The 27,146-nt window shown below is 48.4% G+C and overlaps 2 protein-coding genes across 3 annotated transcripts in view; both read left to right on the top strand.

The window, feature by feature from the left end:
- Positions 1 to 7,751, top strand: part of SPTBN2 (spectrin beta, non-erythrocytic 2) — a 29,968-nt gene extending 22,217 nt beyond the window's left edge. The window contains exons 22-36 of the mRNA XM_052661834.1: positions 424 to 684; positions 764 to 894; positions 1,149 to 1,353; positions 1,915 to 2,289; positions 3,185 to 3,429; positions 3,525 to 3,663; positions 4,107 to 4,191; positions 4,463 to 4,659; positions 4,995 to 5,137; positions 5,227 to 5,287; positions 5,371 to 5,421; positions 5,603 to 5,823; positions 6,314 to 6,487; positions 6,883 to 6,925; positions 7,247 to 7,751. Of these exons, the coding sequence (XP_052517794.1) occupies positions 424 to 684; positions 764 to 894; positions 1,149 to 1,353; positions 1,915 to 2,289; positions 3,185 to 3,429; positions 3,525 to 3,663; positions 4,107 to 4,191; positions 4,463 to 4,659; positions 4,995 to 5,137; positions 5,227 to 5,287; positions 5,371 to 5,421; positions 5,603 to 5,823; positions 6,314 to 6,487; positions 6,883 to 6,925; positions 7,247 to 7,480 (2,565 nt within the window). The 3' untranslated portion in view covers positions 7,481 to 7,751. The remainder of the gene's footprint in view (positions 1 to 423; positions 685 to 763; positions 895 to 1,148; positions 1,354 to 1,914; positions 2,290 to 3,184; positions 3,430 to 3,524; positions 3,664 to 4,106; positions 4,192 to 4,462; positions 4,660 to 4,994; positions 5,138 to 5,226; positions 5,288 to 5,370; positions 5,422 to 5,602; positions 5,824 to 6,313; positions 6,488 to 6,882; positions 6,926 to 7,246) is intronic.
- Positions 7,752 to 16,480: 8,729 nt separating this feature from the next.
- Positions 16,481 to 26,219, top strand: LOC128068722 (RNA-binding protein 4B). 2 transcript variants are annotated; one of them, XM_052661912.1, is made up of 4 exons: positions 16,481 to 16,577; positions 17,233 to 17,656; positions 22,514 to 23,190; positions 25,660 to 26,219. In XM_052661912.1, the coding sequence occupies exons 2-3, from the start codon at positions 17,245 to 17,247 to the stop codon at positions 23,179 to 23,181; spliced, it is 1,080 nt and encodes a 359-aa protein (XP_052517872.1). In that variant the 5' UTR covers positions 16,481 to 16,577; positions 17,233 to 17,244; the 3' UTR covers positions 23,182 to 23,190; positions 25,660 to 26,219. The 2 variants fall into 2 exon arrangements, with proteins under 2 accessions (XP_052517872.1, XP_052517873.1); XM_052661913.1 differs by lacking the exon at positions 25,660 to 26,219 and adding an exon at positions 24,769 to 24,891.
- The last annotated feature ends 927 nt before the right edge of the window (positions 26,220 to 27,146 follow it).

Raw genomic sequence — 27,146 nt, 5'->3', positions numbered from 1 at the left:
TGCCCTGGGGTCTTAGTTGCAACTCTTAGTTGCAGTATGTAGGATCTAGTTCCCTGACCATGGATTGAACCCAGGCGCCCTGCATCAGGAGCACTGAGGCTTAGGCACTGGACCACCAGGGAAGTCCGAAAAGTTTGTTTTCTTGAGACCTGGGGTTTCCTTGGCTGCCCCTGATGCTGGGCATAATCTGAGACTTCAGTGGGTCTCCTTTCCTCGCCTCAGGAGGGTGGGTTCCCCTAGTAGTAGATCCTGTGGATTGAAGGGGCACCTTCGTCACATCCTTGGGCCAGAAAAGAGGGGAAGTGAAGAGGACTCAGGGAGGATGAGAAGCAGAAGTGTGAAGAGGGGCTTGTGTGGAGTAAGTGTAGGGTGAGGGGGTTCCCTCAGCAAGCCTTGCAGCATCTCCTCTGTTGCTGCGGACAGACGCTGCAGAAGGAGATTCAGGGCCATGAGCCCCGGATTGCGGACCTGACGGAGCGGCAGCGCACTCTGGGCGCGGCAGCAGCAGGCCCTGAGCTGGCGGAGCTCCAGGAAATGTGGAAGCGCCTGGGCCATGAGCTGGAGCTGCGAGGGAAGCGACTGGAGGAGGCCCTGCGGGCCCAGCAGTTCTACCGCGATGCTGCAGAGGCTGAGGCCTGGATGGGCGAGCAGGAGTTACACATGATGGGCCAGGAGAAGGCCAAGGTGAGAGCCGGGGCAGAGCTCAGGCTGCGTCTTTCCTCCCCCGACCCTTACCCCCTGCTGCCCCTGTCCCCTTCCCCAGGACGAGCTGAGCGCCCAGGCGGAGGTGAAGAAGCATCAGGTATTGGAACAAGCCCTGGCCGACTATGCCCAGACCATTCACCAGCTGGCAGCCAGCAGCCAAGACATGATTGACCACGAGCATCCAGAGAGGCGAGTACAGCAGGCAGCAAGGGGGCCAGTCCCCGGGGCTGTTGGGGGCAGGGGTGGGGAGGAGGGGGAGGGGGAGTGGGCAGCCAGGTTCAGGAAGGCCAGGGTACTGCAGAGCCTTCTGACTTGTGTGTGTACAGAACCATCTAGAAAGCTGGGGAAGTGGGGATATGTCAAGTCGTTGCGGGGCCAAGAGGGCCAGGACTCCACGGGCTAGGCCAGGGGTCAGAGCGGTGCGTCCTCTCCACGCCTCGCAGCACCCGGCTGTCGATCCGCCAGGCCCAGGTGGACAAGCTGTACGCCGGCCTGAAGGAACTGGCGGGTGAGCGGCGGGAGCGTCTGCAGGAGCACCTCCGGCTGTGCCAGCTGCGCCGGGAGCTGGACGACCTGGAGCAGTGGATCCAGGAGCGTGAGGTGGTGGCCGCCTCGCATGAGCTGGGCCAGGACTACGAGCACGTGACTGTGAGTGCAGGGAGGACGGCAGCCACACGTGGGCTTCCGGGGGGAGGGCTAGCGCCTCATCCTGGGTGGAGCCCCAAGGGGCAGGGGCGAAAGACCAGGGGCTGCAGACGCTGTTCGTTGAGTTTCGAGGTATTTCGTTCAAAAAATTGTGCAGAGAGGAGGAGGCAGGACTGCACATAGACGTGGGCAAGAGGAGAGTGACCAGTCACTCTTTTCCAACAGAACTCAGCAGTATAGGGGGCGTGAGGTTCCTCTCCATGGTTTTGGGGTGGGGGTTGGAACCCTCACTGGTGCAGAAATACAGACCGTACTTAGGGTATCCTTGTCAGAAGACTAAAGGTTTCAAGCACCCCTTTACTGGGGGCTGGAGGCTGGGGGCATCCGTCAAATGCGGGGTCAATGGGTACCAGTTGCTTTTGCTCACCAACTTGGCCCTACTGAAGTGGCCCAGGGCGAGAAGTGGGTTTTCAGTGTGAAAGGACTTGCCCCCCACCGCCCCCGAGGTAGGTACCACTCCCTCCAGCCTCACAGCATTGTCCGGGCAACGGCTTCCTTCACCAGATGCTCCGGGACAAATTCCGCGAGTTCTCGCGGGACACGAGCACCATCGGCCAGGAGCGCGTGGATGGCGCCAACGCGCTGGCCAACGGGCTCATCGCCGGGGGCCACGCCGCCCGGGCCATGGTGGCCGAGTGGAAGGACAGCCTCAACGAGGCCTGGGCTGACCTGCTGGAGCTGCTGGACACGCGGGGCCAGGTGCTGGCGGCCGCACACGAGCTGCAGCGCTTCCTGCACGGGGCGCGCCAAGCACTGGCGCGCGTGCAGCACAAGCAGCAGCAGCTTCCCGACGGGACCGGCCGGGACCTCAATGCCGCCGAGGCCCTGCAGCGCCGACACTGTGCCTTCGAGCACGACATCCAGGCCCTCAGCGCCCAGGTCTGACCCAAGCGTGGGTGGGGGCGACGGTGTCTTAGAGAACACTCGGTGGGGAATGTGGCGGAGGTACTGGAGGGTGGGCATGCCCTGCAGGGCCACATAGGGATGCGCTTAGAATGCTTCCAGGGAACCATCTCTGGCCAGGGGACATCTAGCTACCATGTCCACACCTGGAGTGACAAGGCTCTTTGAGGGCCCGTGACATTTTCTTTTTTTTAATTTATTTTTATTTTTGGCTGCACTGGGTCTTTGTTGCTGAGTGCAGGCTTTCTCTAGTTGTGGCAAATGGGGGCTGCTCTTCGTTGCAGAGCACGGCATGTGGGACCTTCCCGGACCAGGGGTGGAACCCAGGTCCCCTGCATTGGCAGGTGGATTCTTAACCACCAGGGAAGTCCGGCCCCATGACATTTTCAAATGGTTCCAGGAGCTAGAAGATTCTTCCCTTTGTACTAAAATCCATCTGTTGCTCCCACTCAGGCATTAGCCCTACAAAAAATAAGCACAGATCCTTCCTCCAGCCATTTAAACCCAGGAGGACCCACCTCACCCAAGTCCCTTCTTTAGGTTGAAAATCTCCTTCTAGCAATCTCTGAGGTCCTCCACGTGCTGGACAGGCTTCTGAAAGCTCAACTAGCTAGTGGCCCTTTTAAAGTGTTGACCCCCAGGCTAAGCCCAGGCCCCCCAGTAGGGCTCCACAGGGCAGCATGTGACAGGGCTGACTCTGAGTACCAGCCCCCATCTTTCCTAGTGGCCCCCTCACTCCCACCCTACCCCTCCCCCTGCTTCCCCAGCTGGTGAACTGGGCAGGAGGTGAAGAGCAGAGGCCAGGGCCAAGGGGGGCTGCAGCCCCTCGGAGTCTCCCAGCTTGCCTTAACTTTGACCCGGGCCCCTGCAGGTCCAGCAGGTGCAGGACGACGGCCACCGGCTCCAGAAGGCCTATGCCGGCGACAAGGCCGAGGAGATCGGCCGCCACATGCAGGCCGTGGCTGAGGCCTGGGCGCAGCTTCAGGGGAGCTCTGCTGCCCGCCGCCAGCTGCTGCTGGACACCACGGACAAGTTCCGCTTCTTCAAGGCCGTCCGGGAGCTGATGCTGTGGATGGACGGGGTGAACCTGCAGATGGACGCCCAGGAGCGGCCCCGGTGAGACCCACAGTGCCTGATTGCCTCCAAGGGCTACGGGTTCGTGGCTGGGAGAGGGTGGTGGGCAGCAGGTGATGCAGTCTCTGTGCCCCCAGGGACGTGTCTTCCGCAGACCTGGTCATCAAGAACCACCAAGGCATCAAGGCCGAGATTGAGGCCAGGGCCGACCGCTTCTCCTCCTGTGTCGACATGGGGCAGGGGCTGCTGGCCAGGAGCCACTATGCGGCAGAGGAGGTGGGTGAGGCCTGGGCAGAGCCAGTCACCCTCACCGGGGAGGCCTGAATGCTAGGTTCTCCTCAGAGTCTTCCTGCTTCTTCTCATTCTTTCTGTGCTGAAACTTTTCACCGTCCCCTCAGGGTTGTTCAGGGATTTCCCCATTTGATTTTTCTGTCTGCCTCTTGAAATAAAAAAACCACCAGTGAGGACTTACTATATGGCATGTGGAATTCTGGTCAATGTTATGTGGTGGCCTGGATGGGAGGGGGGTTCGGGGGAGAATGGATACACGTGTATGTGTGGCTGAGTCCCTTTGCTGTTCACCCAAAACTGCCACAACAGTGTTCATCAGCTATACCCCAATACAAAATAAACAGTTAAAAAAAAGATATCATTAGTAAGACCCCCAGGGGCCCCGGAAAGGTCCTGCTGAATGCTAATTCCCATCTCTGCCTCCCCAGATCTCAGAGAAGCTGTCTCAGCTTCAGGCACGGCGTCAAGAGACAGCTGACAAGTGGCAGGAGAAAATGGACTGGCTGCAGCTCGGTGAGCCGCTGTAGAAAACCAGTCGGGGGCTCTGGGCCCTGGGGGGAGCACCAGGGGGCCTTGTACCCTGTAGTTTCCAGAGTAGGTGAGACCAGGAATCCTGGGCGTGGAACCCAAGAGCCCTGCCCCGGGCATGCCTAGCTCTGCCCTGAGCTCCTGCTCTGGGGTGGTGTCCTTCTCGGTGGCCCTGTTCCCAAAGCTGCTGTAGCCCTAGTGCCCTGCCGTTGCCCACTCTGACTTGCCACCTCTCTGCAACCCGACCCCCCTGCAGTTTTGGAGGTGCTGGTGTTCGGGAGAGACGCAGGTGTGGCAGAGGCTTGGCTGTGTAGTCAGGAACCACTGGTGCGAAGCGCTGAGCTGGGCTGCACAGTTGATGAAGTCGAGAGCCTCATCAAGCGGCATGAGGCCTTCCAGAAGTCCGCGGTGGCCTGGGAGGAGCGGTTCAGCGCGCTGGAGAAGCTCACAGCGGTGAGGGCAACCAGGACCCCAGGAACACCGGCCCCCTCCCTCTGCCCCAGGCCCTGCACACTCTCCTGCATGAAGAGGACATTTCTCCTCTTCCCATTACTCCAGGCTCTCCCAGATGTGAGCTGAAGGTACCCTGTGGTCACCTCAACCTCTGGGAGCCATCATTTTCCCTGAGTGCCACTAAGAGACAGCATCTCCCCCATGGCTCCTCACCCCCACCTTCTTCTGGTTTCCTCTTCTCCATCTTTCCTGTTTCGTCAGACCAGAGCTGAGACACTTCAGCTTTCCCCAATGCCCCGGACCTTCTATGTTCTGACCTCAGAATTTCTTGGCAGCTGGAGGAACAGGAGAAGGAGCGGAAAAGAAAGAGGGAGGAAGAGGAACGGAGGAAGCTGCCCCCTCCTCCAGAACCCCCGGCCAGTCCACCCAAAGGGCACCTGGTGGACAGCCACACGGCCCCTGCTGCTCCCCGGGACGGGTGAGAGCTGGGACACCTGGGGGAGGAAAAGGAGGCTGAGCCAGAGCCACCCCACCACTTAGCGTTCTCTGTCGCCCCTGCCGTTCCAGAGCACACCCCCGCCTGCCAGCCAGTGTGAACGGCGTCTGCACAGATGCAGAGGGCCCCCAGGTGAGTCCTCCCATCCAAGCACCCTGTCAGAATCTTAGCCCCTCCCCGTCTCGTGTCTGCTTAACAGCGTCTTCTCCTTGCAGCCCCTGATAGAACAGCAGAGACTTGAGCAAGGCAGCCTCCCAGAAGGGCCTGTGAGTTACTCCTGGGGGTGTGGGTGTTGATAACTAGGAGATAAGGGACACAAAGGGGTGTGAGCCGGGCAGTGGGGACACTGGGGTCAGGAGAGGGCAGAGACTCACAGGAAACATGGGGGTGGGAAGACCTGCTCCTGGACTTCAAGCTTCACACCCTTCAAGCCAGATGTCTCCACAGGGATCCGGTGCTGGGGACGAGGCCAACGGGCCACGGGAAGAGAAGCAGGCCCGGACACGGGGCCCAACCCCTCCGCTAATGCCCCAGAGCAGGTCATCCGAGTCCGCCCGGGTCGCCACTTTGCCCACTCGAGGTCCAGAGCTCTCCGCCCAGGAACAGATGGAGGGGCTGCTGTGCCGCAAACAGGAGATGGAGGCCTTTGGCAAGAAGGCCGCCAACAGGTACTGGGTCTGGCCACGCAGCGTAGAGGCCCCTTCGTCTCCTGATTCTAGACAGGCTTGCCCAGAACCTCTTCCTAGATTGGGGGAAGGGGTAGGACTCAGGAGCAGTGTGGGGCCTCGGTGGGGGCGGGAGGGCCGGGAAACTATAAACAAGATGGGCCTAAGGTGGCACTAGTGTTAAAGAACCCGCCTGCCAGTGCAGGAGACATGAGAGAGGTGGGTTCGATCCCTGGGTCAGGAAGATCCCCTGGGAGGAGGGCATGGCAACCCACTCCAGTATTCTTGCCTGGAGAATCCCCTTGGACAGAGGAGCCTGGTGGGCTACAGTCCATAGGGTTGCAAAGAGACACGACTGAAGCAACTTAGCAATGACAGGAGTGGCCCTGGGAGTCCTGGGACCACCAGGCTGTTCCCAGGGTGGCTGGCCCGTCAAAGGCCGGTCAGGCACCTGCGTTTCCTCCTCACCTGCACCACGTTCCCCACCCCCCAGGTCGTGGCAGAACGTGTACTGTGTCCTGCGGCGCGGGAGCCTTGGCTTTTACAAGGATGCAAAGGCAGCCAGTGCAGGAGTGCCGTACCACGGAGAAGTGCCTGTCAGCCTGGCCAGGGCCCAGGGCAGCGTGGCCTTTGATTATCGAAAGCGCAAGCATGTCTTCAAGCTGGGGTAGGAATGGGCAGGCGGGAGGCTCCCAGTGATACAGACGCGAGGGCACTGGGCCAGGCGTTTGGGAGCAGCAATATCGACGAGGGAGAGGCGGGGGCTCTGGTTGTGCTCACACACAGGGTAGCGGGAGCACCACGGCACAGGCCTGACAAGCTGAGCAGTATCCTGCAGGGGAGAGGTGTCAGCACTGCCCTGTCTCTGGGTCCTCTGGGCCTGCCCCTGCCTGCCAGCCGGCCGGGGCGGAAGTGAGCGTGCCCTCGTCATCAGCAGCCAATCAGGAAGGAGCTGCTTGAGCATCCGGGCCCATTCTCCCGTCTGGTCTCTGGGCAAGAAGGCCGTCTTGCTGGCCGGTCAGAGTCTCAGCTCTGCCCTGAGTTTTCTCTCTTTCCCAACAGCTTACAAGATGGGAAGGAATATCTGTTCCAGGCCAAGGATGAGGTGAGCTATCCCCTTCCCCCATGCCCCCTTTCCTCCGTGCTGCCTTGGAGCCATTCAGATGTACTCTTTTATTTCCTCACCTCTCTCTCATTTTGTTTGTCTGAAGTGTCTCTTTTGATATCGGACAACCCACGTTGTGCCAACTGGATGTTTGTGAAGGCTGCGCCCAAACATGTTTCCTCCCTTAAAGGGGTCTTTTTCTCCAGACAGATGGGGCAGGCATCTCTGCCTCCTCTCTTACCCTTCCCCACTGAGCGCGAGCCACAGCCGCCAGTAGCTCAGCCTCCAAGCTGACCAGGTGTCTTTCTGCGCCCCGTGCAGGCAGAGATGAGCTCGTGGCTGAGGGTGGTGAATGCAGCCATTGCCACTGCGTCCTCTGCCTCCGGAGAGCCTGAAGAGCCAGCGGTGCCCAGTGCCACGCGAGGCATGACCCGGGCCATGACCATGCCCCCGGTGTCACCGGCCGGGGCTGAGGGACCTGTCGTGCTTCGCAGCAAGGATGGCAGAGAACGAGAGCGAGAAAAGCGCTTCAGCTTCTTCAAGAAGAACAAGTAGTTGGGGGCAAGACTCCCAAGCCAGCTCCCTCCCTCTGTCCAGGAAACTGCCAGGGACCGTGGACAAGGATCACCCTCTTGTCAGGACAACTGCCTGCTGCTAGGGTCTGTTGCCAAGGTCAACCCATCACCAGGAACTGTCTCTGGGGACAAGTCAGTGTTCCCAAAGGCAACCCTTCTTTTCTGCTATTTAATTCTAGACTGGTGGTGGGGCCCAGGCAACCCCCAATTCCACTCCTCCCCCTCCCCTCTTTCCCCAGCCTTATGCCTCTGTCCCCACCACGGGCGCAGGCAGCGCCACACCCTCTACGAGGCCATGTGGGGAATGGCTCCCCTGCCCAGGGTCGTTCTCCCACCACAGCTGGGGCACGCCATCCAGTCCTCGCCCCTGGGGACCAGCCAGGAACCTCTCAGAGTGGAAGCAGGACCTGGGGGCTAGATTGCCAGATGACGGCTCAGAAACTCTGAAGCTGCCCCTTCCCATCCTCCCTCGTCCTCTGACTCAAGCAGCCCCTCCATCTCCGGCAACTCTCGACAGCTTCCAAGTGTGAGTTGTCTGGGGCCAATCACAGCCTTGAGTCTGGCCAAGGAGGTGATTAAACAGCTCAGCTTCTCTTACTGCCTCTGGGTGTCTTTGATTTCCTGACCACAAACCTCTCTAGCCGTGCCCAAGTTCTTCCCTCTGGCCCAGATCTCCTGTGTGTCAGGTGTCCACCAGCATCCAAGCCCACCAAGAACCACATTATTCTGTGAGCCTCCCTACCATGGTCTCATTTCCCCATGGTAATAACCTCCACTTTGCTGGGTTGACCAGTGTCAAGCCTCTTTTTAGACCAGAGAAAATCCCCATGACGTTAACAAGCAGTATTCCTGTTAGAAGGCAGTGAAGGACTGCTGCTGTGGTGCACAACTTTCTTCACTCATGATTCTCCCAACTGTTTTAAAGAATGGAAGGCAGGGGGCTTCCCTAGTGGGTCAGTAGCGAAGACGCCATGCTCACCATGCATGGGGCCTGGGTTTGGTCCCTGGTCAGGGAACTAGATCCCATATGCTGCAACAAAGATTGAATATCCCATGTGTCACAACTAAGACCTAGCAAAGCCAAATAAGTAAATATTAAAAAAAAAACAAAAAAAAAGGAAGGCAGTAGAGCCCTGTCACAACCTAGTATCAGCCACGGCTTAGCCTGACAGTGGAAAGTGGAACATACAGGCAGTGATTACTGGTCCCACCTTCTGTCTCGATGGAGAGGACCCCAATAAGGGGTCAAGGGAGTTCAGGTTCTCAATCCACTGACCAATAGAAGGGTATCACCCTGGGAAGCCATGAGGCACCTCCTAAGTGCATAAACAAACACACAGGAAAATGTATTCTAGATCCAGTGAGGTATTAAAGTAGATGACTTTCCCCGCTGTCTCTGGCTTGGCCACTGAGGGTTTCAGAGCAATAGTATTTGCCTTGGGCTCCTATAGGAAAAGCTTTGCTCTTTCATTGTTTCCCGTCCATATACAAACAACCATTTTCGGGGCTCAGAGATCTTTCCAGGAAAGCAGCCCCATCGTTAGCATAGTAGGGCAAGGGCCCTAGCTGAGCAGACCCTCCCATCAGCCATGATAAAGACAGGGTCAGGTGTGTGCAGGCCCAGAAAGTTCCCAAACATGAGCTGTAGTAGATCAGACAGCTCACAGAATAATTACCACTTTCTCTCAAGAAGAGCAGACTCAGTACTTCAAAGCAGACATGTGATAACATAGCTGAAACTGTCGTGAGGCATCAGCACTACACGGACACCTTCTTTTGTTCTCCAGGTATAACTGTGAGATCTCCACGGTAGGAAGAGAAAGTCACACACTGTGGGGTGCTCAGGGAGTCTGGGTGGATGCACTCCTTGGTGGCAAGCCTGGGCATTGGGAGAGAGAGCAATAATTGGAGATTTTAGAAGGAAAAAAATGTGTATTAGGGTGAAAAACCAGTGGAGAAATTAGCGTTTTAACTCGTAAACAGGGCAGCCAAGTGAAGCAGTCCTGCAGAATGCAGTCAGCCATAGTGAGTGGAGATGTAATAAAAATATGGTTTGAGCATTTACATACACATGGTAGCCGATGCTACCACGAATCCTTAAGGACAGGACATAGAAGAGGATAAGCATAAAGTCAGGAAGTTAAGTCTCGTAAGGGAGACACCTTCGGAAACGAGTGGACGAAAGTTCCAGGAAGGATGAGAGAATGGGATGGAGCAGTGATGGATATGAGGCAGATTAGAGCACAAAAATACAATAATGCAGGCTCCACAAATCAATGGGGAAATAGGGACAGACGAAAATGGATTAATTATTTAGAGGAAAATGTTTGCATTCTTACCTAACCCCACTTCCAAGGGCAAACTCGAGATCTGTGCTGACCAGTGTGGCAGGCACAAGTCACGTGCAGCCAGTGAGCGTGTGAAATCCGGCTAGTCCAACTGAGGTGTGCTGTAAGTGTAGAATGCTTTCTGGTTTTTGAAGACTGCAAAGGTAAAAAGAATTTAAAACATCTCAATAATTTGTATTTGATGATACGTTGCAATATTTTAGCTATATTGGATCTCAAAAATATTAAATACAATTTCAACTGTTCCCTTTTGTTTCTTAAATGTGTTTACTAGAAAATTTTGTATATGTTTCTCACATTATATTTCTATTTGGATAGCACTGCTCTAAATGGACTACAGACCTGAATGTAAAAGGTAAAAACATTAATGTTAATAGAAGAAAATGTAGGCGAATATACTTAAGACCCAAGGGGACAGAAAAAGGCCATTCTGTACAAAACTTCAAAAGCACACACTTTAAGGCAAAAATTGATTGTCAATCACATAAGCAAATTAAGGATTTCTGTTCAATGAAGGACTCCATGGACAAAATTAATAATTTGGTAGGATGAGAGAAGATACTTGAAACTGACCTTTGGTGACCTCAGCCTGCAGCAGCTTGGAGTGGGGCTTGGATTCCCAGCCAGAGACTGAGGCTGGGTCGCAGCGCTGAGAGCACCAAATCCTAGCCACTAGACCAATGGTCAGTGACAAGGGCCCTGGCCCTTCAGCTTAGCAGAAAAAAATTCCCATAAAGACAGAAAGTAATGAAAAAGGTAACGTGTTTCTATTAGGAGGAAAGAGGGTACAATACATGGCAGAAAGCGAAGAACTAAAGAGCCTCTTGACGAAAGTGAAAGGTGAGAGTGAAAAAGTTGGCTTAAAACTCAATATTCAAATAACAAAGATGGTATCCAGTCCCATCACTTCATGACAAATAGATGGGGAAACAATGGAGACAGTGATAGACTTTATTTTCTTGGGCTCCAAAATCACTGCAGATGGTGACTGCAGCCATAAAATTAAAAGACTCTTGCTCCTTGGAAGAAAAGCTATGACCAACCTAGACAGCATATTCAAAAGCAGAGACATTACTTTGCCAACAAAGGTCTGTCTAGTCAAAGCTATGGTTTGTCCAGTAGTCATGTATGGATGTGAGAGTTGGACTATAAAGAAAGCTGAGTGCCAAAGAATTGAGGCTTTTGAACTGTGGTGTTGGAGAAGACTCTTGAGAGTCCCTTGGACTGCAAGGAGATCCAACCAGTCCATCCTAAAAGAAATGAGTTCTGAATATTCATTGGAAGGACTGATGCTGAAGCTGAAGCTCCAATACCTTGGCCACCTGGTGTGAAGAACTGACTCATTGGAAAAGACCCTGATGCTGGGAAAGATTGAAGGCGGGAGGAGAAGGGGACAATAGAGGGTGAGATGGTTGGATGGCATCACCGACTTGATGGACATGAGTTTGAGTAAGCTCCATAACTCAGTAACCCTAGCTTGAGTAAGTTGGTGACGAACAGGGAAGCCTGGTATGCTGCAGTCCATGGAGTCGCAAAGAATTGGACACAACAGAGCAACTGAACTGACTGACATTGGACACACAGATGGACTCAGAGAGCATGTTGCTGAGTTGCATTCTTGTGGCAGTTTGAATTACTTTTATGGGGCATTTCTTTCAGATTTCCTTTGGCCAATCATTCTGATTTGCCTGGTTCACAGTCCATATTTTGTACATCTCAGGAGCCTCCCATGGATTCTACCATAAAGGCATGTGGGTAGAGCATCCCTTGACATCACTCCCCTTTGACCTCCAAGGAGCCTTTCTGCACGTGTGTGGTCATAGAGGTCTCCTGTCTTCGAGAATCAGAAACATGTGGTCTGGTCAGGGCCCAGCCTTCTCCCTTAATTGTCCTACTAGTCTTGTCTTGGAGTTTCAGTCCACAGGGAATGAATCCCCTATCACTTTATTACAGAGAGATCCATCTACCTCCTGCCTCAAAACCAATAAGAGATTAATATCTGGAATAGACAAGAAAATCCTACAAATCAGCAACAAAAAAGAGACTGTAACCTGACAAGTAACATGGGGAAAAGATATAAACAGGAAAGTTTGGTTCAGTTCAGTTCAGTTGCTCAGTTGTGTCCAACTCTCTGCGACCCCATGAATCGCAGCACGCCAGGCCTCCCTGTCCATCACCAACTCCAGGAGTTCACTCAGATTCATGTCCATTGAGTCAGTGATGCCATCCAGCCATCTCATCCTCTGTTGTCCCCTTCTCCTCCTGCCCCCAATCCCTCCCAGCATCAGAGTCTTTTCCAATGAGTCAACTCTTCACATGAGGTGGACAAAGTTTTGGAGTTTCAGCTTTAGCATCATTCCTCCCACAGAAATCCCAGAGCTGATCTCCTTCAGAATGGACTGGTTGGATCTCCTTGCAGCCCAAGGGACTCTCAAGAGTCTTCTCCAACACCACAGTTCAAAAGCATCAATTCTTCGGCACTCAGCTTTCTTCACAGTCCAGCTCTCACATCCATACATGACCACTGGAAAAACCATAGCTTTGACTAGACGGGCCTTCATTGGCAAAGTAATGTCTCTGCTTTTGAATATGCTATCTAGGTCGGTCATAACTTTCCTTCCAAGGAGTGTCTTTTAATTTCATGGCTGCAATCTCCATCTGCAGTGATTTAAAGTTATAGAAGAGTAAACCTCCCAAACTTAAGAGAAACAAGAGATGTTTAGGATCATTAGTAATGAGAGAAATGCAAATTAAAGCAACAATGATATACCATTTTATACCTGGCAAAAATTAGAAAACTGGATAATGTCAAACACTGGCAGAGACACTGAGATGCGGGATCCCTCGGGTGGGAGGTAGACTGGTTTCCAGAGGACAACCTGACACTACTTGGTCAAGTTAGTTCTGAGACAGTCCTGGGATCTGGGACCTTTTGCTGCAGTGCTACAGTGCTTGTGCCTAGACACAACTTTCCTCAGATGACACTAAAAATAACTGTGTGCATGCACAATTTGGGCAAATTCTGGACCAAAGATACAAAGAGACCAAAAAATACAACTGCCACTTTTGAGGTGCCTGAAGCAAAAAGCAAAAGCAGGCTACTGCGTATGCTCCCTGCACTCACCACCACCTAAGGAAGCGGCAAAACACCTAAGCCAGGCCTCCAACCCAACCCCTGGACACACCCCTACCCTCACCCCATATAAAGAGCAAGCTTGCGCCTCCTTGGGGAGCAAGCCAGCAAGGGGACCTGTTTGTTCTCACTTCCCCGCTGCTGCAACAGGGGCCCCAGTAGAGTCTTGCCTGAATTTCTTGTCTGGCCTCTGATCAATTTCTATTGACTGGAGAAAGCCAAGAACCCTGGTTGGTAACAATTTAATGTATACCCTATGACTCAGCAACCCAGAAATTCCATCCCAGTCCTAACTCCCCTCAAATTTTCACACCAATCTATTAGGGTACACATAATTAACATAAGGATGTCAACTGCAAGCTTATTTATAATAAGAATAAGGAGTTAGAGGCGACCTGAGTGTCCTATGCTGGGAGATAGATACAATATGGTGGCTGCACACTGTGGAGTATTGCTCAGCAGTTAGATGCCACACAATAACTTAGGGCTTCCCTGGTGGCTCAGTGGTAAGGAGACGTGGGTTTGATCCCTCGGTTGGGAAGATCCCCTTGGAGAAGGAAGTGGTAACCTGCTGCAGTATTCTTGCCTGGAAAATCCCATGTACAGAGGAGCTTGGTGGGCTACAGTCCACGGTGTTGCAAGAGTCAGACACAGGACTTACTGACTAAACAACAAGAACTACATAGTGCTTAGTGAAAAAAGAGACAATGAGCTATACAACACAATTTACCCAAATAACATTTACCCAAATGAACAAGGGTGGACTTTGTTTAGATCCATATTAGGAGAAACCAGATGTAAAAACAGATACTTGGGACAATCCAGTAGAAATTTAAATACCAATATCACATGATAGTAGCATCGCATAGAGCTGATTTTTTAGAGGCAGTTAGTGAGAAACTTATAGGTGAAACGACATTATGACTGGAATTTGCCTTAAAAAAAACTCTAGCCCCAATGCACACACACAAAGCAAAGGGGCTGTATGAAATAAGATGAGCAAATGTTGATAACTGTCAAAGCTGAGTAAGGGGCCCAGAAGATTTCATAATATTCTTTATTTGTGCCTTTTTGAAAATGTCCACAATGAAACATTTTTTGTAATGGAAAAAGCAAATGTGCATTAAAAAAACATGTCTTACAGAAGACAAACTTATAGTTACCAAAGAGGAAGATAGGGGAGGAAAAATTAGGAGTTCAGGAATAGCAGATGCAAACTACTATATATAAAATAGACAAACAACAAGGTTCTAAGGTATAGCACAGGTGATTATATTCAATATCTTGTAGGGACTTTCCTGATGGTGCAGTGATTGAGATTCTGAGCTTCCATTGAGGGGGCCTGGGTTCCATTCCTGGTCAGGGAACAAGATCCTACATACTGCAACTAAACATTTCCATGCCCCAACTAAAAAGATCCTTCATGCCACAACTAAGACAAATAAATAAAGAGCTTGTAATAACCTATGATGAAAAAGAATATGAAAATGAGTATATGTATATGTACAACTGAATCACTTTGCTGTACACCAGAAACTAACACGACATGGTAAATATACTTCAATTTTAAAAAACATATATCTTGCAAGAACACAAAATAATACATTCTAAATTCATTTATCGGTTGCCTACGAGGGCTTCCCTTGTGGCTCAGCTGTAAAGAATCTGCCTGCAATGCAGGAGACCTGGCTTCGATCCCTGGGTTGGGATGATCCCCTGGAGAAGGGAACGGCTACCATTTCAGTATTCTACCCTGGAGAATTCCATGGACTGTATAGTCCATGGGGTTGCAAAGAGTCAGACACGACTGAGCAACTTTCATTTTCAAAAAGTGAGGGAAAGGGAAGGGGAGGTAAAAGGGAATAGATAAGAATAGGGAAATAGATGGGAGAGAAGATGGAATGGTATGGTCAGAGCTATGAGGAGAAACAGTATAAAAACACAGGAGGAAAGGATGGTGGACGAACGAAAAATTTTAGAGGGGTGCAAACTGTTAAAAGGATATTAGTTTTGGTAACCTCAGAAAACTTGCGCAATTGGAGAGGAAGATAGAACCCAAAACACAGGCATAAAGGTGGGCAACAGCAGGTTCACACTGTTTGCAAAAATCCACCCTGAAACACTGGGAAGAAATCCAAGTTAGAAAAATTAATAGCAAAGATGAGTAAAAACTATTTCAAAAATGGGCAAAGGGGTCCCTCGCTGGTGTTTTAAAAGTCTGACTATAGAGAGAAACTGGGAAATGACCAAGAGAAGAAGGGAATGGGAGGGTTAAATAGAATTAGGTGGGAGATAAGCATGAGTGTTATCAGAATTGAAAGGACAGTGCCTCTTCTGAAATTGGTGGAAAACAAAGAATTCAGTAAAAGAAATGTAACCAAGTAGCTGGAGAGGAAGAGGACGGCAGGCAGAGTTTGTGCCTGATAGTATCAGAAAAGATACCAAGGAGGAATGGTGATGGACCAAACATCCTGGCATGCTCTACTTGGAGATAAGCTAAGTCCATCAATCTCCATAAACGTCTATTCTTTGTCCAAAGGTGACAGTGAGTAATAAACCCCCTTAGTAACTTCCTTTTTGCCAGCAGGAGGTGCCCTTGGACCACAGTTGAATTCTGAAAGCTGGAAAATGCCCTGGTCAGTTGCCCTGTCCTCCAGCAGCTTGGTCTGGAGGTGGAGACCCTGGCCTGTCCCCAAAACAAGAAACCTCTCTGGTCCTCTATACCAAGCATTCGTTGGTGTGCTCACCACGAATCGGGAACTGTTAAGGACACATAATTAGAGCTTAATTCTCTAGCTAGGGAGAGAAACCAGCCTTCGTGTATATGTGACAAACAAAACCCAACTGATTTGAGTGTAACCTGGATAGAATGCCTCTACGAGCTATCTCAGCTCTGCCATCTTCGGTTCTGTTTCCTCACCAATGAAGTACATGTTTTCAATTAAAATTTTTTGAATTATGTTATAAAGCTCTACCAAAAAAAAAAAAAAGGCCAGGTTTGCTTGAAATGTGGCCCACCTGTATTCCTAAAATGTTGCCCCAAGCTACCGTAGAGGCTGGCCGATTGCTAAGAAAACCCGCTTTTCGGGGACTCAGTGGGATAACCCTTTGTCATCAGCAGCGGCCGTCCTTCCCCACCTCCGCCCCCCGACACTGCCCAATAGCACGATCCATTGTGAATGGATCCATTATGATCCACTGTGACTCCCGGGCTTCCGATTTCCCCAAGGCACTGGTTGCGCCCAGAGCCTTCTGACGCGTGAGCGCCGACCCCCACCCACACCACCGTCCAAGGCGTTGATTGGCTAGCCGGGCCAGGGGGCGGGCTGACCTCCGCTCCGCCGCGCCGACAACAGCGGGCCCCGCCCCCTATCGGGGCGACTGGGAGCCGAGCCCTGGGCAGCCATTTGTACGCGGCCGCGGGATTGGTCGCCTGGCTCCCGCGAGGGTGAGGAGGGGGTGGGCAGCGCGCACTCGCGCGTGCGTCAGGTGGCGCGCGAGAAAGGCCCGGTCGCGCCGAGGTTTGAGCGGCCGTCGCCATTTTGTAGGGTTCTCTCTGACGCGGGAGCCGCCGCCAGCGCTGCTGCCACCCGGAGGTGCGCAAGGTATCCGTGGGCGTGTGGGGAGCCCGAGAGCCGGGCCGGCCGGGCCTCTGGCGGACGGGGATGGCCCAGGGTTTGGGTTTCTTCTCTTGGGGCGGGAGGTCCGGGGAAGACAACGGGAGGAGGCGGGGCCGGGTCTCCGGAGGGGGCGGGGCAGGGGTCGAGTCTTTGTTGGGGAAAAGGCACTGGAGTTGGGTCACCAGGGCGGGGGTGGGGGTCCCAATTGGGGCAAAGGGGGCCTTTTTATTCGTAAAAGCATTTTGAACGGTGATGCTTCACGGAAGAGAGGTACACAGGTTTCCCTCCAAAACCTTGTTACCAGGGACAGTTAGATATATGCCTCTTCCCCCCCGTTTGGATTCTTCTCTTACCTGCCCCCGAACAGGAGTATTTCAAGCTAAGCCTGTTACTTAAAGGGCGCCTTATTTCACGAGGGACTATGCAGTGCATGCTGACAACCGATCCGTTCGCGTGTTACACACAGCTTACACTACTCCTTAAGAGCTAACCTTTCTCCCGCTACTGAAAAAAGAAGGAGCGTCTGTGAGAGCATCTTGAAGATACCAAGAACTTGGGAGGATTAATCCGAAATGCAGTGCATTGAAACTTTCGCCTCTAACTTCTGAAAATGTCCTTTCTTCTCTTTCAGGCTCTTGGCAGAATGGTGAAGCTGTTCATCGGAAACCTGCCCCGGGAGGCCACAGAGCAGGAGATCCGCTCGCTCTTCGAGCAGTATGGGAAGGTGCTGGAATGTGACATCATTAAGAACTACGGCTTTGTGCACATAGAGGACAAGACGGCGGCCGAGGATGCCATCCGCAACCTGCACCACTACAAGCTGCACGGGGTGAACATCAACGTGGAAGCCAGCAAGAATAAGAGCAAAGCTTCAACCAAGTTGCATGTAGGCAACATCAGTCCTACCTGTACCAACCAAGAGCTCCGGGCCAAGTTTGAGGAGTACGGTCCAGTCATCGAATGTGACATCGTGAAAGATTATGCCTTTGTACACATGGAGCGGGCTGAGGATGCAGTGGAGGCCATCAGGGGCCTTGACAACACAGAGTTTCAAGGTGAACTGCTCTGGGGCTTGGGTGGCAAAACCGAGTGGGGTCTAGGTGTAGACAAGAACAGAGGACCATGGGGCTGGCAGGGTGGTGTCTTCCGTTCCACTTTAGCTGGAGATAATAGAACGATTGTTATGTTTACCATGCTTAAACACAACTCTTGGAGAAGCACACGCTTCTCCTTTTCAGATTTGCCAAGACGTTTCTCAACAACTTTGTAGAATCACAAACGGTAGGTCACTTTTTCCTGCAAGCGTCATTCATTTGGGTGCTGTAGGAAGTTTAATCTGCAAATGGGAGAAGAGGATAAAGGTCTGTGGCTTACTTGCTTCTTTTGTTATGATGAGGAAGCCTTATCTATTTGAGAGTTTAAATGCATAGGGTTTATACTCCTTACTGCCCTGGGCAATGGGCTATGGTGGGAAAGAACAAAGACATCTTTAAGAATCTCTGTATTGTAAATCTGGGTGGTGAATCTGATTTTGGGGGGTTATCTTTTGAGTATGTGATGAACTATATAAGCAGAGCCAAAAACTGCTATGTATTCTGCTCCACATACTATTATTTAATCTTAAAGGGAAAAAAGGACATTTCTAAAAATGTTAGGTTGAATGGGAATTATGGTTCTGCTTCTGAGGAGATTCCGATTAGGGTGTCCTATTGAATTATTTATATCATTAATAAAAGTACATACGTTGTCATTAGTACTACAGGAGGTTGAAGACCCTCTGGAACTGCGCTGATATGGTAGCCACTAGCCCCATGTGGCTATCAAATTGAAATTAAATAAATTTTAAAGTTCACTTTCTCAGTTGTGCTGCACACATTTCAAGTACTCAGAAGTCATACAGGCTAGTAGTGACTGTATCAGTGCAGATACAGAACATTTACATCATCACAGGAAGTTCTGTTGTACAGCGCTGTTCTACAAGCTTTTTGTTGATAGTGTCGTCTTAGACCACATGTTTACATCCACTTTTCAGGTTTATAAATTAAGATCATTTTTTTCTCTGAGTACCATTAAAAGGGTTGTAAAGATGTACTTAAGGGTCCTCTACTAAACCTAGAAAACAGAACAAAAATGGAGAAGAGGAAAAGTTGACCAGAAAAGGGTAAGAAAGTCTGCAGATAGTAGAGATTGCAAATAATGCATCAGATATTTCCAGCTTCAGCCAGTGGTGTCCTGGCTTTTAGCTGCTCATTAAAGCACGGGGCAAAAACTGTAGAGACTTGCTACCATTTATTTGTCATATGAGCTTGGACAAGTGTTTTAACCTCTTTGTGCTTCATTTTCCCCACTTGTAAAGTAGAGTTATAATGGTCCCTGCCGTACCTCCCTCACAGGATGGTAGTGAGGCTAGAATGAGGTGATAGATGTGAAAGTGCTTTGGCAGTAAAAGCACTGTGTGATAAAAGGTGAGTGGTGTTTACAACAACAGATGTTTCTGTGATGGTTAGAAACTTCTTTAAAATGTAATACCTTTCCTCATTTATATTTGGTTTTCTTTTATTATTTTGGAAAGCTGTTGCCCTTCAGATACCTTTAAAAATACCCTGAATTATTTTCATTGGATGAGGAGGGCATCATGAATGGACAGTGTTGGAGGAAATGGGAGTTCTCTCTTGATAGGTAACAAGCAAAATGTGAAAGAATGCAGTTAAAGTCTGGTACAAACTGCAGTGATGTTCTAGTATAATACTGCTTGTCTTTACCTTTTTAATATGCAATAGAGTAAAAGAATAGGATCAGAAATAGGTATATGGACGTCAGTTAATTGAGAGGGGGGTTGGCTTGAAAGAAATGTTTTAATACAGTGGGTTTCATTCAGGATGTAATAACACAATGATCTGTGAGATTTTTTGAAATGTCATTATTGGGGGGAAAAAAAGGATCCTTTATTTGGTTTTCGTGTTCTTAGCCTGGGCCCTCTGGAGCAAGCACTCAACTTTTCATTATGTTTTACGTACAGACATTTTTATAACCAGCTTTGTTTTTTTTCCAGATGACAAGAGAAAGTTTAGCATTGGATAAAAAGTTGCAGTCTTACAGAAAATACAATCTAGATACAATTTGTCACATTTTTTTCATAAAGCCTTTTTACTCATCCCCTAATAAAGGGGACCTCAAAGTGCCACTTTGGTCATCTTTTGAACCTTTATATGTTAATGGCTGCTACTGAGGCTTCCTGACTGTATGACTTAAAAAGAAAGCAGCAAAATCTGAGTTTACCTGAGTCTCTGGGGATGTTTCCTCCCCATAAACAGCAGTGAACTGAACCGCTACTGACTTAGCAAGCAGTTTGCAGTGAAGGACCCTGAAGAAGCTATTCCCAAGTAATAACTCAGGCAGCTTAGCTGGGAATGTTATATGAGTTTATGTGTTTTGTTTTTCACCAGTATGTAAACAAACATTAAATTGGAGTACAGTTGTATATCAAGCTATATCCCTAATTTCTGGGTTCTGTTATTTGGTAGGAGCTCAGCATTGAGGATCTCAGGTTGCCCACCTCTTTCTTTCAAAAGAAAACACTTGTGGGCGGTGGAGGCTGGTTTTCTGGGAAATGTTGGCAACATACCTCAGTAATTTTCTTGGAGATTGCAGAAAATTTTAAAGCTTTTGGCCTCTCCAAGTGTAGTAGAGTAGTAGAATTTAATCTTCTTTCAGTTTTCTTTGCATTGGTTCCTTAAGGTAATAGAGAAGCACAGTATATTTCAGTTATCATAAGAATTTTAAGAAATTTACATTAAACACCTGGTTACAACCTTTGGAAAGATTATGTGAAAAAAATCTATCCCTTCTGTTGTAGATCTTTTAGTTCTAGATTTTAAAAGTTGTTTACCTGAATCCTTTTTACAGCTACTGCAGATGTTTATAAACTTCTGAGTTCCACTCTAAAAGCAGTGGTGGAGATTGTATGTAGTAATAGAAACATCAAGGGGAAAAAAAAAAATAACTGGATTTTGCTTCTCAAAAAAAAATGGACCCATAATCTGTAAAGGATTTAGTTACATATTTTCCTTGAAAATGTACTTCTAGGTCTCTGGATTGGCTGCTTTTTAGATTGGCTTGGTTACACTGACTTCAGAATTGAAACAGTTTGTTTCTATCGCACACGTTTAATGTCACCATGCATGTTTGAAAGCCAAGTAGCTTGTAATCCCTCTAGTCCAAATTATAGGGAATTCTACATTTGGGATATAAATTGGGGCAAAAATCCGTGTGTTTCTGTTCTAAGCACAGTTAGCATTTGACCTGTAATAACTTCTAAGAATGGGAGTATCTGGATCTGTGAAAATAATGGGATGGCTACATGCTGCTTTCATATTAAATTGCTGTTTGGTATCTTGTTGACTGTATCAGTGTTTATGGTGGATGCTGCCTGTCTACTAGCAGCTGGAAGTAAAAACCTGAGCACCTTTGTTTCTGCTAAAGAAAGGGTTTTAAGTTTGAGGCAGCAGCTACTAGAAACTGGGGTGGTAGGAATGTTGGACATTGGGCAGAACTGAGTTTGACTAAAGTGATATTACTGCACTAACCCGCTCCCCTCTCAGGGTCAGTGCATGGCGCTGTTCTGGCTGCCGTCCTGAATCGGGCTGTTTCCAACAGGATGGTGGAGCACGAGGCCTCCTACCGCATAGCTGCATCCAGAACAAGGTCTGTTACAGAGAGAGCAACCTGCTGATCGCGGAGGGGGGATTTGTCCTGAGCAGCCCTTTAGAGTGATGCAAAGCCCCAGTTCTCTACTTCTGTGCTGGCTGCTTTTGGCTACGATCTGTAAAGCATTGACTTGATCTCCAAAGTCTTAGGCAGTTTGGCACCAAATGCTGCCAAGAATATGCCTTTTCTCAAACTGCTTTTAAAGACCTTGGATGCTTTCATTAGCAAGGGTCCGTGGGCTTGGTTGTACAAAGCCCGGGGCAAAGATTGTTTCTTCTCTTATCTTCTCTTAGCTGTTCCTCGTGCTGGTCATTTCCTGCAAGTATGGATGTGGCTTGTTTGTACGGGTGCCCTGAAGCCTTTAGGCCAGTTCTGCATTTTTCTGACAAGTAGACAATTCCCTGTAAAGAATTGTTTACAGGTTTATGTAGTTTACTGCATAACAGGATGAAATGCCAATCATTCCATTATATGAAAACACACTGTCCCTAAGAAACCAGTACCGCTTCAAGAACCATTTCTTGCTGTTGAGAGACCTGGGTCAGGTGGTTTTCTTTCCGCAGCAGGCGTGGATTCACCTTTGCTTAAAAAGCAGTGTGGGGGTGGGATTGAAGTCTGAAAGGTCTTATAACTAACTCTGAAGAGGTCCTGGAGTTGAAGCAGATGATGCACCAGGTATGATTTGTGTACCCAACATAGCCTTCTGGTGACACTTGCAAAAATGGCTGGAAGAAACAAGATGGACAACATATACTGTGGTTTTTTAAGCTACAGTACATGCTTAGGCCTTATGTGGCCCTGAGTAAATCAGTGAGAGGTTGGTAAGATGCTTTACTCTGCAGAGCATAACTGAGGTGGTGTTGGATATTTGATTTGGAAAAATTGTCAGGTTTTGATATTAGTCTTAGTATTGAAAAGTGGAAACTCTCAATTTCTGTGTTGGGGAGAAGAAAGTCTTGGAGACGGAAGTAGGAGGGAATCCCAGTCTGCTGGTGTAAGTAGAAAGTATTGACTGGTTTCTGAGGACTCAGATTTTCTAAGTCTCATCTGTTAAAACTTCAGCTTCTATTTTGGAGGGGGTTGTTGAAATAGGGTTGTAGGAGTGTGTGTTTGTATGTTTGTGTGTCTTGCCAACTAGTTGAGTTTGGGGAAGACAAGGAAGGTTAACGAGTTATAATAAATCTTCTTACATCTATTTCCTAAAGGCAAACGAATGCACGTGCAATTGTCCACCAGCCGGCTTCGCACTGCCCCTGGGATGGGAGACCAGAGCGGCTGCTATCGGTGTGGGAAAGAGGGGCACTGGTCCAAAGAGTGTCCAGTAGATCGTTCGGGCCGCGTGGCGGACTTGACCGAGCAGTATAATGAACAGTATGGAGCGGTGCGCACACCTTACACCATGGGCTACGGGGAGTCCATGTATTACAACGACGCGTATGGAGCACTTGACTACTATAAGCGTTACCGAGTCCGCTCTTATGAGGCAGTGGCAGCAGCAGCAGCAGCTTCCGCCTACAACTATGCAGAGCAGACCATGTCTCATCTGCCTCAAGTCCAGAACACAGCTGTGGCCAGTCACCTCAACTCCACTTCCGTTGATCCCTACGACAGACACCTGTTGCCAAACTCAGGCGCTGCTGCCACCTCAGCTGCTATGGCTGCTGCCGCTGCCACCACGTCCTCCTATTACGGAAGGGACAGGAGCCCCCTGCGTCGTGGTGCAGCTGTACTCCCCACAGTTGGAGAGGGCTACGGTTATGGGCCAGAGAGTGAGCTGTCTCAGGCTTCAGCAGCTGCACGGAATTCTCTGTATGACATGGCCCGGTATGAACGGGAGCAGTATGTGGACCGAGCACGGTACTCAGCCTTTTAAAAACTGGAGGTGAGAGTGGGGTGGGTGTGGTTAAGAGATTCTATTTAGTTCCCCAGAAGGGAGACCTTGCCACAGAGAGGAGGCTAAAGCCACCTGTTTGCTGTCAGGACAGTATCCAAAAGGTAGTCACTGCATTTTAGTCTTAAATATTTCTCTAGGCCAGAGCTTCATTTGGCCTGTTGAGGTCTTTGTTTACAACTCCAACCAACTTGTCCATCCCAGGAAAACAACAACTCAGTTTATTAGGATATTGTTCTTTAATCAAATGTAAGCAGATCTGTTACAAGAAACATAGTTGAAGAGAACTAACACTTGAGTACTCTCTATACATACATCGTTTAATGTATTACATCATTTAATGATACAGCGAGGTTTTAAGATGCTTTCTCTTTCACGGAGAAAGGAGTCTAAGGCCCAGAGAGGTTAAGTGCTTTGTCTGATGTCATCTGGTGATTGAGAGGTAAAGCCAGAATTCATAGTCAGGCCTACCTGAGTCCAAAACCACTTTCTCTTTCCACCACAAAAGTCACTGTGATGTACATTGAAGAGTACAGGTTCAGAAGTTAATAATTAATGTCACCAATGAGGAGTAAAACTAACTTCAGATTTCCAATTTGCTAATAAAACTGTTACTTAGCTCATGAGCCTTTATCAGCGAAAACTCTTGTAATAAATAAGCCAAATAAAATCCTCTGAGTGTTAGGCATTTAGTTCCAAGACACTTGCTGGAAAGCAATGTTTTGATGCCACTGTCTGCTCTGGATTCCGTGGAGTCCCTTCCTTATTAGTAATCCAGAGCATCTTGTTCTCCATGGGCACTTAGCTGTATTTCTGCATGGCTTATGATGCTACGATCTAGAGCCTGACACTTCCCATTGCTTCCAGCAAATTGGGGGGATCTTTTTGTTAGAGAACATGTAAAGAGCTAGATTAAACAGGTAATTTTCTGAAGTGTATGAAATCCCATTGATGGTAACCCTGGCAGTTTAATTGTTCCTCTTTCAGGTAATATAAGCAAAGATGTTGGAATGTCAAGTATAATTGGAGTATCTAGAGATTGATACCTAGTACCTTGAAATTGAGCATCAGCAGAACTGGAGGCCTAGTAGGAAAGTTAACCTGAGTTACCACCGAGTTTCCAGGGCGAGTTTCCAGGGTTCTTAACATACCTCTTTGATGTATGAGTAGAAGAAAACCAAGTGACAGGAATTTTCCCTTTTGCTTAGTGAGAAATATATGAACCTGTGATGTTATATCCTGTGTGACTATGACAAGACAGGGATCTGCTGTGTAGCAGTGAGTGTTCATGTGCACGAAGTAGATCATCTTAACAACTAGTGTGGTCTGCCATTAATCTTTTAATGCTGCTGGTCTTCCATCAAGTTAGGATATGCCTCTTAAGTAAGGTGGTGTCTTCTAGATAACTGTACATTTCTCTCAACTATGTTCCAAAGTTAAACATTAAATAGTATATATTGTGGTCTTTAAAGTATTACTAAGGTGTGTTTACGTGGTTTTTGACTGCTAGCAGTGGTTGTTCAACTAACCTCTTTTTAGTGATGACTGTTAAAGAAACTTACCTTCCAGGTATGAACCTCATATGGACTGAATAACCCTGAGTTGGTTGCAGTCCCAGGAGCCTGATGTTAATGAGGCTGCCAGGATGAAATACTCCAGAACTGTTGGGGATCCAAATTCGGGTCTCACCCTAGCAGAACTGATTCAAGAACGTCACAGCTTTTGAAGTCGATTGGCACAGATCAAGACCAAGATTTGGCCCTTTGTCTGTAATAAGTAGAGGAACTTGGTGTGAGTTAACTTTTTTTTTCCCCCAGCCATTGGTGTCTGGAGTTCCCATCACCAATGGAAGAATTAGAGAATTTAGGATTTCTTCTCTTGTTTTGGTAAGGGAGATTTGGTCAATTAAAGGAACTACTGTAATTGTGACTAAATCTGTGACAGTATGATAATGCAGGTATGTTGGAGGATGAATGAACCACTCCTTGAAACCCTTTATGATTGTCATTTCTGAAAACGTGTTTATATGAAAGATTAAAATGAGGCATATTTAGAATAGTGTAATTGACCATATTTGAGACCTAGCATCTTCTGATTTTTTGAAACCAAAAATTAAATTACGGTTCTTGATATCTGTATGCTCTTTGTTTCAGTGACAATAGCCTTGTATCACAGAAGTAGTTTTACCTAAAAGATGGGTAAAAAAATGAGAAAGATATATTTATCACCAATATAGCAGTCTTCCAGATTGCTTCTTGTTCTGTATATAAGTAGATTCCTATTTATAGCCATAGTAGAAAGGTGATTACATGAGATGTAACTTTGATCCAGTCTGACTTGGTTTTGTTTTGTTCTGTTCTTTTTCCCCCTGGAATACAGGACGGGACCAGGGCCCCTGTACTCGGAGCCAAGCTGCTCTCCAGGCATTGTGTAAGCCTCTTGTGTTGTGCTCTCTTTCAGGTAGGATAATTGCGGACTGAACCCTCGGGCTGCGGTCATATATGAGAACTTGCTCCGCGCGGTCCCCTTTGCCGGGATGTTTCCATTGCTTCATGTTTCAGTAAACAAAGGAGTTTGTGACCAACTATGTTTTCTTTCTTAATTTAATTCTTCTACGTTCACTTTTCTCTCCTCCTGGTACTAGTCTCTGTAGCCTTTCTGTTCCTCACGTTCCCAGCCTCTGAGCAGCCCTAGGTAAGAATTATGTTGGCGTCCCCTTTCTCCTGTACAGTGGAATCCCTCTTATCTTGCTTTCCTTAGGAGTTGACCCCTTCTCCCTGCCTACCTGCAACATCTCCTTTCCCTTTAAAATGACCACGTAGAGGCAAGCAACCTTTTACTCTTCTCTGTTAGCTCTGGACTCTTAACACTGAAGCTAATCTTCTGAAATTGCTAAGACCATTGGGGTTTTGGTGGTTGTTTTGTTTGTTTTGTTTTGTTTTATGTCTGACCTGTGATCGTGGTACAGCAGTAGCTGAAATTTAGCCTTGTTTTACTCCACTTCTCCCACTTTTTTTTTTTATATATATATTTTGACAAATAAACATTTCTAACACTTAAGGGTTTTTTTTTTGTATTTGTATGACTTAATTTACCATGAATGTCTTCTGGTTTTTTCTCAGTTGTGCTCAAACTACAAACTTCAGTGGGAGAACAGATACCTGAAATTTACATGAAAGGATTTAGTGAGATAAGTACTACAGCCTCAGCACTGAGTGGAGATAAATTAGCCAGCATCTTAAGACATTAATAAGTCTGCTACACCTAGTGGTCAGGCTCCTTCTCTGTAAAAAACCAGAGCTGCTTTTTCCCGTTTATACATTAGCAAACCCAGGTTAGTAGTGATAAAAGTCAGCCCCACAGAGAGAACCCTGTGTCAGGAGAAGGTTGAGTGAGAACAAGGACCTGTCATATGGACAGTTTGACTTCACGGTATATGTTTATTTAAATTCACAATTTAAACTAGAATTAGACTTTGGCTGAAATGAATAAAATAGTTATGATGTGGGGATATGTCAGCATTTTGAGCAGAAAAGCAACTAGGGTATTCATAAGTGGCAGTGATAATCTTGTGCAATAAAATGCATCCTCTAGAAAAATTTTGAAAAGATTCATGGACATGATATTTTCTTATCATTGCTTAAGTTCTCATAAAACAAATTTAATGGTAGACTCTACTTAAACTTTATTGTATCCTGTATTACATGGTGACGTAAATTCTGTGAACCTTTAAAAATTGCATTTTCCCCACATACTTTGTACTTAAAATATATTTGTCTGACATAAGTGAAGCAAAATTTCTCCCTGATTTTTGGGGGCAGTAGACAACCTCTAGAGAGGTTCCCTGCTCCATGCACACACTCCCAACTAGAACTGATATATGCAAAGCCCACATTAGCCCCAGTATTCCCCAAGGAGGCAGAATTGTCCTAGTTGGGGTTTTTTTT

This window comes from Budorcas taxicolor, chromosome 25 (genome assembly GCF_023091745.1).
Source record: "Budorcas taxicolor isolate Tak-1 chromosome 25, Takin1.1, whole genome shotgun sequence".
NCBI lineage: Eukaryota > Metazoa > Chordata > Mammalia > Artiodactyla > Bovidae > Budorcas > Budorcas taxicolor.
The sequence above is the reverse complement of the archived record's forward strand: the minus strand, read 5'-3'. Positions and strand labels throughout refer to the sequence as shown.